General features: G+C 38.8%; 1 protein-coding gene across 1 annotated transcript; it reads right to left on the bottom strand.

The window, feature by feature from the left end:
- Positions 1 to 510: 510 nt before the first annotated feature.
- Positions 511 to 4021, bottom strand: LOC133830825 (uncharacterized). Its single transcript, XM_062260904.1, has 2 exons — positions 3829 to 4021; positions 511 to 2533 (listed from the first exon to the last, which is right to left on the bottom strand). The coding sequence occupies exon 2, from the start codon at positions 2528 to 2530 to the stop codon at positions 2186 to 2188; it is 345 nt and encodes a 114-aa protein (XP_062116888.1). The 5' UTR covers positions 2531 to 2533; positions 3829 to 4021; the 3' UTR covers positions 511 to 2185.
- Between the last annotated feature and the right edge of the window lie 5129 nt (positions 4022 to 9150).

Raw genomic sequence — 9150 nt, 5'->3', positions numbered from 1 at the left:
TGAGTTTGAAAATGGAATATTGTAATTTTACTAATAATTTTTATTTTAATAAAATATTTTTTAAATTTAAATTATTTATATTTGTATATGTTTCTATTATTAGTAAAAATAAATTACAATTTTCTGTTTTAAAAAAAATATAATTTTTAATTAAGAGAACTTTAATTTGTCTTAAACATAAATATTTATAAAAATGATTCATTATTTACTAACAAGCAATTTGTACTAAGTACTTTTTAGAAAGTATGTGAATATATAATTTAAAAATTCATGAAGATTTAACCTAGAAGGAGGTGATGAGAGGCGTATATAGATGCATGCAATTTTTTTTTCTTTAAAAGGTAAATGTAATTTCTATTATATGGCAAAAAGGATAAGTCCAAATACAAATCTCCCTACAAGAAGATCAACATACACATATCTGGCCTTTACAATGTTCAAAAGCTTCAAAAGAAAATTAATAACAGACTATCTGCTAAAATTATAGTTAAATCCTAGCTAAAAAGCCTCTTAACAGTGGAAAAGAACCTTAATTTCTCATAGCAAGAACTTTGACAATCTACCATAATAATTGCACATAACAAATGACCCTTAAAGGATTAAGAGTGACAATAGCACTCACAAGCAGGTGACAACAACACCCACAAACAGCCCTAAAAGCTACTCAGACAAACAGCCCTAAAGGCTACTCAAACAAATGATCAAACCCAACGGAATCCACCACAAGGATGAATCAAAATATTAGATCTGAAACCATGAACGAAACAATATAAATAGTAAGGCAAACAAAACACAAACAAGGAAATATCTCAGCAACAGAAAATAAGTTGCCACAAACTCTGGTCGAAACCCCAACAGCGCACTACTAGAAGGCCGCTCTTTCACCATGAACCTCCTAACCCCAGATCCGAACCCCGAGAGATCCCAAGACTACGTAAACGCCATAGGAAGAAGCCAAAAGACGTCGGATTTGCTCTAACTAGTTTGAATCCATGAAGCCCAGGAGCTACAACGTCTATTCCTACGCTGCCTTCCATGTCCGACGCGACGACGGGGCCGAGAATGTGTTGGGAAAAGCCAACCTCCACCAAAGAAGAGAGAGGCTTCGTCACCGCTTGAGAGAAGCCCTGCCAACTTAAACACCATCATTGATCATCTCCTCTCGGCCAGGCTAGCCAGAGGCCGACGACATCTCCCATGTTAAGAGCAGTGGAAGAAACTAAATTCCCAAAAACAAGATAAAGATTGGAAGAAGCATTCAACAATTTATATTATTAATTTTTCAACAATCAAAAGTTAAAATTTGCTCTTTTGAATAATTTATTTATTAAGTGTGGTTACTTGTGAAAATCTTTTAAAAATCTTAAGAAAAAAATTAATACAAAAAATCCACTTTAACATATCAGCATAAAGAAAGTACATAAAAGTTCACTTATGTATTCTAAGTTGATCAAGAGAGTTCTACTCCAACCGTGACTTGATTCAAGGACTCAGCCCGAGGCTGCTCCCACACCGAATTTAGTTGGATTAATATGTACAATGACACTAGTCACACCAATGCAAGACCCCATTACCATTTGAAAAATTATTATAAACTATGTGGCAACCATAAGATAATAGAAACTTTAGCAACTGCCATAGCCCCGTTTTTCCTCAGATTTCTTGTACATTACCGTCGCTGATCTGATTGTGGAATCTAATCGAATTTGACAAATTTTATGATTAGATATAATATAACTTTTTTAACGAATATTTTTTGTGTGTGTGTAATTAGCATGTCCGACGTGATAATGAATGAAATACCCTATATTTTTCAACTTGGACATCGAGAAATATCTAAATATCATATAAACCTCGAACTTTCAAAGAGTTGAGGGCATCTATACAGTATTTTGCTCGAGTATGATAAAATTACATCAAATTGATTTTCATTTGCCAATGAAAAAAATGACACTAATTTCCATTTTCCACTTTGTTCGTTAGCATATTTTCATTCAATCTTAATTCTTAAAGGGGTTGTAGATTAAAATCTTTCATCAAACACGAACACCATAGAGCAATCACAACAATTATTTTCATCAAACACACCTACATTCCCCACAACATCTGGCCAAAGTGATTTTTCCACACAAAAAGAGTCAGATTCAATAAATTTCCCTTTTCATTTTCTTGACCCTTGTCGTGTTTAGAGCAGCTTTACTCCTGCATCCTTCACGGAATCTACCACAGCTTTAACCTTACCATGATATTTTTGTTCTCTTTTCAAGTGGACAGCAACTGCGGGGATATTCTTGAGCAACAGTCTCTCAGCCAATAACTTGCCAATCTTTGCAGCAGCAGCCACATCGCGAGTAGAATCCATTACTCCTCTCAATGCCTTTTCTTGAGAACTAGCAGAAGAGGCTACAGTGGCAGTTGGTGTATGAATAACTTGGGCAGTCACGAACTTGTTCGTGAAGTGCATCTTCAAGACATATGGCTTGAGATACTTTGTCAAACTAGGTGGCCTAGTTGGTGGTGGTATAACCATTTCCTTTTTACAAACAAAACCATAGTACAATCATAAGAAGAGAAGGAAAAAAAAATCTAACTTCCTTTCTGTGTTGAAAAACTTGAATATACAAATGTCCAATATTACGAAGACAAAAGGACAAGGTTCAATAACCTTGATTCAAACATGGGAGGGGGAAAAGAAAAACCATTCTCCTCAACTTAACGAAATGTTCTATTCTCATACATGATATGACTTCTAGCTTTATAGATTTTGAAGCACTGACTTCTTAACTCAATGAGAAAATATGTGTTTAAACTAAGTGTAACTACATTAGTTGAGAACACAACATTAAGAAACACAAATATATGAGCCAAAGACAGCCAAAAAATTAACTGCTTAATTAAAATGAAATTAGCACCAAAAAATAAATTAATTGTAAAATCATGATCTCAGTAGAACTCACGTAGCTTTAAGGTTTCATTAGATTTTCTTGATTTTTTATTAAAATCACATTATACGTTGGCGTGGATTTAAGCAATGTATGACAACACTGACAAACAAGCTCAATCATTGAAGTGAAATATAAACAGTCTGCGTAGGTAGAACATGTCAAACCTATTGTCCTTGTTCTAAATTCCAGGTAATGTAGCAGACTATTTAACAAAGAAATGGAAACTGTTGGTTAAGAGTTAAAGTTCACATTCTTTGTGGACTTGTATCAAACCCGTAGCGAGCAAACACTGAAAAGCTAAAACAATACAACACCTTTAAAATTTGGCTACTAAGAAAATACAAAAAATTGATAGATCATCAATTTCTACCTGGGCATCTTTAAACATATAATAATCCAAATCATTCTCTCTATTTTTTTTTTTTACATAAAAGGCATTCTCTTCGTTTCCAACTTTGCATATATATGTTAGGCAATGTGTATTTTCTAGTTTTATAAATACTTATACCATGTAGATCACCTATTCAAATCGAGATTATTGAGAGACCATATTCAAATTAATAGTTTCTTTTGTAACTATTATCAAACACTTCATACGCAATATTTTGCTAAGAACTTTTTGATAACATGAATATAACATAAAAGGTTATCATGATAAATTGCATAGAACAAAAGCTCTTAATAAGCCACACTTTATCAATACTAAAGCTTTTCAGTATAAAACAATCAAAGAGTGAAAGATTAAGCATGTATATCAGTATATGTAAACCAGCCTTTGAAAGGTATTATAGTTTGTATGAAAGCCAACCAAGATCAGTAATAATTCGTAGATATATGATAGAAAAATGCAGTACCCGAAATGGGGAGTCGGGGAACAACATACCTGAGGCTGAGAAAGTGAGAATGGCGTCGACCTAAGAGTGGGTGTGAGTGTGGACTAGTATGGCGAGTCGGAGGTGGTGAGGTGAAGAACGAAATTTTTGTGCAAAGACCTTTCGGCTGCTGCTGGAGAGAAAACGGAGACAGAGATGCGAAAGAGAAGAAGAAGAAGAAGAACATAAAGTAATGAGGGTTTTTAGAGAATAAGAAAAAATAAATATATCATTTGTCCCTCTTTCTAATAGAGAAAAATGATATAACATTTGTTTCAGTTTGGGATTTAAAAAATTTTAATTTCTAATTATTAATTTTTGAGAATGCAGCTGATTTAGTCTAAATAATTAATTATGATCAAATATATTAATTTAATAAATTTACATGTTCTAAATTTATTTAAAACTACCACTTATATAATAATGAAGATTTTATCTTAAAAAATGTTTCTTTTTATAACATTTTTACAGTTTATATGTTTTTTTTTTAAATGTATTGATTTATTTTTTATTATACTTTTTCAATTATTATATAATTTTTAAATAAATTAACAATGTCATATATTATACATAAAATGACATAAACATTTAAAAAAAACTAAACAAAAACATTGTCTATAGTTAAAAAAAATAATATAATAATTTTTTAAATCACAAATTATCCTACTTACCTCTACTTAAGGTATAAAACATTTGTTCATAATATTTTTCAAAACATACCTCAGCATTTGGAGAAGAATAATATTATTCTACTTTCATATATAGTTAAACAGTTATATTCTTTGTACATACGCGATTCTTATAAATTATTATTTAATATGAATATATTAATAATATTTGTTATTATAAATATATTCATATTAATTTGCATATATAATGTTTGTTATTATTTAATTTGAAATTGTATTTATATAAAATGTTGATATATATATAATTTGTAATTTATTGGATTATATATCGTATTCCGTTGCACAAGAGAAATATTTTCCAACAATTGGTACCAAAATAATCTATATATTTGTAAATGTTAATCGTTGTATGAGATTCTTTGCATATTTTTTATATATATTGAAATATATATATATCTTCATGAATGGATAAGAATATGGCCATTAGCTATATAGTTCTGTTATCCCAAAAATCAGAAGTGAATGACATGGCAGGAATTAATTGCATGTGGCTGACACCTGGCAAAACCTGTGTTCGACTATCGACCAGGAAGACATTCGGCATTATGCGATCGGTCTTTTTCATACGACCAGTCTGGTCGTATGCACGTAACACGCGGAGGAAATCTTAGGCAGTTATGATGGAATCCGAAATTCTCTCCCATGATTCCCTCAGTATCCAATTATTTAGGAAATAATATCTGTAACAAATCAATGTAAATCTTCCCTGAGCTTATAATAGAAGAAGAGGGCTCAGGGAAGAGGATCCTTCTTTTTCTTTTTCTGACTTCTAAATCGCTTGGGATTAGAGTTATCGTATCAATCATATTGTATTGTTCTTCAGAGGTGGGTGAAACTCATTGAACCCTAGTTCTTTGATCACTCCTTTGATTCTCACATCAATAACAATCTAAGTGGATGTAGGTTATTACCAGATCCTGGGACCGAACCACTATAAAATATCGTGTTCTTATTATTTTTGTCATCACGTTCTTTTCAACGCATTCATCAACGTCAAGCATATTCTGACTCCGTGTCAGTTGACCAAAATCAGGGTCAACATTCTGGTGCTTTCATTGAGAGCTTGATATATCACCGTTGAGAAAACCAATGGCGAAAGCTGCAAGGAAAACTGGACAGGTGGCCGCCGCCGCACCATCAAACCCGCCTCCTCCTCCTCCTCCTGCAAGCGTGGCTGAGGATGAGCCACATTTGGACTTTGAGGAGGAAGAAATGGATGACGCGACGCTGAAGAGTACTCTGGGGGCGTTGCTGGCCAATCTGAGGGCCAGTCAGGAAAGTGCTGCCGAAATCATGGCGCGGCAGCAACAAGAGATTGAACGGTAGCGCGCAGAGTTAAGTGAGAGGCAGGCGGAGATGGACCGTCGCCAGAGCGAAGCCATGGCAGCCCTTGAGGCAGCCTTGCAATTGGCTAGGAATCAGGCTGCACCTGCCTCGCAGCCTGATCAACCTGCGAATGGGCCACCCCACAGGGGTCCCAATCCTAGCCCGCCTATCCAACCCTCGAGCCCGTAAAGGCCCGAGCAGGCTCAGGTGCCTCATGACGATGTCCCACTGGACCCTGAGGCACAGCCTCCATCCCAAGCTGGTCGCGGCAATCCCCCGCATCAGAGGCAGAATAGGACCGAGCATCAGCCTCGTAGTCCTAGACGCCATAGGGGTGACGAGCCGAACCTTCCGAACAGAGGACAACATCCTCCTGGTAACAGGAGGAACTCAGAGTTGGGCTCTGCGGTCCGAGGTCCCCCACGGCATGATAATGCACGGGTACCTAACGACCAACGCAGGCCACCCTCTAACGCTCGGGACGTTTCAGCCTGGGAAGGAAATCGAGGAAACAGTCGATCCCGTCATAGCCAATCGCGATTCAGAGATGGCAATGGTTATGATGAGGCTGATTCCGGCAGAGGAAATTCCGGTCGGAGGAATGACGAAAGAGGTGGAAACAGGAATCAGCCACCTCAGGATGACCAACCCGGCAAACAGGACGCTGAGGGGCAATCCAGGCAAAATAACGTCTTCAACCGGCTCGAAGCTAGCGAGCAGCGGAGAAGAGATGAGGACTTGAGAGATGTGCTCAACGATCGCCGCGAGCGGCATGGAGAGAACATCCCCCCAGCAATAGAGGCCACAACGATTCCTATCGCTGTGCAAGCCCAGATAGATGCCCTCAACCAGGCGGTGCAACAGCTGGTCGGGGGAAGAACATCTCATATCGACCACGATAGGAGGAAAGGCACTCCTTTTGTCCAGAGGATAGCTATGGCAGAGACTCCTAGCAAGTTTAAAATGCCTACGCTTCTGAACTTTGATGGGTACGGTGACCCGGTATCTCACGTCAATAAGTTTGAGATACAAATGGACATTCAGAAAGTGTCCGAAGATGCTCAGTGTAGGATCTTCCCTGCAACACTTTCTGATGCCGCGCAGGAGTGGTTTTTTAAGTTCCCTCCTGTGAGCATAGTTTCCTGGGAGATGTTCGTAAGGGAGTTTTACGGACAGTTCTATGCAGGTCGTGTGCATCCGACCGAGGCAAACCAGCTGGTTGAAATTCGCCAGCAGGATGGAGAATCGCTGAAGGACTACATCCAGCGCTTTATGCGAGCAGCAGCTGGAGCAAAAACAGTGGTGGACGAAGGAAAAATGATGGCCATAATCGCGGGGGTTAGGCGTCGCACCCCTCTCTGGAAAAGCCTCCGGAAGGATGGGGTTAGAACTACCCAGGAATTCTTGGACCGGGCTGATCGTTACATCAAGCTCGAAGATGCCATAGCCGACGATGGAAAGCCTTCAGGCAAGGATAAGAAAGCAGCCGAGCCCGCCAAAGCCGCCAATGGGTCTAAACCTAACGGCAACGGGAATGGTAACGGCAATGGCAAGAATGGTGGAAAATGGCCACACAATGAGCCTTCTACCTCCGACAATAAATGACCCAAGGGTAACCGTTATGAACCTCGGTTCACTAACTACACTGCCCTTGTTGAGTCTCGGGGAGAGGTTTATCAGGCCACGAGTTCCAGTGTGCCTTATAAGAAGCCTGCACCCATTCAGAAGGATATTTCGAAAAGAGACACTTCCAAGTTCTGTTGTTATCATAACGACTACGGACATGACACCAACGAATGTGTAATGCCCCGAATTTCCTAATAAGGTTTAGGACCTTGATTAGGAGGCCGGGAGGGCCATAATTGATTTATTATAATATTTAATGATTATATGCATGTTTACGTGAATTATATTATTATATGATGGTGAATGCATGCATATGGGCTCATATGTTAATTATGAGGGTAATTTGGTAATTTGGCCACTGTGGGCGTAATTGTATATTTTGGGTGCATGATTGTGATTGACTAATATAGCCACATTATAAGGTGGATTGGTTCGAGCTATTCGACATGAGACGATCATGAGATGTAAGTGTTCGGTCTAGTCATAACGGGTTTAAGTTCGGGGCTTGGGGTGAGTCTTGGGGTGAATTTAATGATTAGAGCATTACCGGGAATTAAAGGGTAATGAGATACGATTTATTGATGATTGAGAATATTGAGAATAGCGGGAATTGGAGAGCGTTAATTATGATTAACGGTATAGGTTGTAAAGGACGATTTTACCCTTGGGAATGTTTAGAAGCCTTTAAAAGACCTAGGGGCATTTAGGTCATTTGGCTTGGATATACATGAGGTTTAGTAGGCTGTAGAAGGCAGAGTAAAACAGAGCATATCCTCTCTTTCTCCCTTCCATCCCGTACAAGCATCCTTCCTCACCTTTCTTTGGATTTTGAGAGCTCAAATGGAGGTGTTGAGCTAGGGGATTAAAGGTGGCAGCTAGGGAACCTGTAACAACCATCAAAGGGGATTCAAAGCTGTGTTTGAGGTGAGTTTTAGCCTTTGAACTCAGGTGATACTCTGTTTTCTTCTTTAGTTTTGCAGCTTTGATTTCTTGTTGGAAGTTTGGATTCAAAGGGGTTTTGATGGGTGATTAGATTGGGTTTTGATGAGGGGAGGTTATGGGTGGAGTCTAGAGGTTTGAATGAGTGTTTGGAAGGGGTTTTGGGCTAATTTGAGGGGCTGGTTCTAAGGGAAAACGCAGGGGCAAATTCTGAGTTCGCGTGCTGGTTTTAGGCTGAACCGGGCTGGGTGCCGCGGCACAGCTTTTGCGTGCCGCGGCCCATGCGCGTCTGGCAGATGGGGGCCTCTCTGTTTGGGGGCGTGCCGTGGCACAGCTTTTGGGGGCCGCGACCCTTAAGGCCAAATTTGCTAAAAAGTGGATTTTAGCTTAGGGATTCAAACCATAGGCCTCGGGGTTGGACCTAGTACCCGGTTGGGTAGTATTTGAGGTCTCGGGGGGCTGAGATTTGGTTTGGGAACCCTTAGTTATCATTTTTATTAATGATACCTTATATTTGGTTATGACTAGGTGACCGCTAAAGGACTAAAAGTTGATCGTTCTCAAGGGTCGTTCTTTTAATCGTTCTAGCTCGGCTTTGAGGTAAGAAAACTGCACCCTGTGTATATGGGACATGCATGGTTATTATTGGTGCATGCCGGTTGATTAATATGTATGACATGCATGGTTATTATGATGCATGCTGGTTGATTATTATGTATGACGTGCATGGCTATTCTTGATGCATGTTGGTTG

Source organism: Humulus lupulus, chromosome 4 (assembly GCF_963169125.1).
Source record: "Humulus lupulus chromosome 4, drHumLupu1.1, whole genome shotgun sequence".
In the NCBI taxonomy this organism is placed as follows: domain Eukaryota; kingdom Viridiplantae; phylum Streptophyta; class Magnoliopsida; order Rosales; family Cannabaceae; genus Humulus; species Humulus lupulus.
The sequence above is the reverse complement of the archived record's forward strand: the minus strand, read 5'-3'. Positions and strand labels throughout refer to the sequence as shown.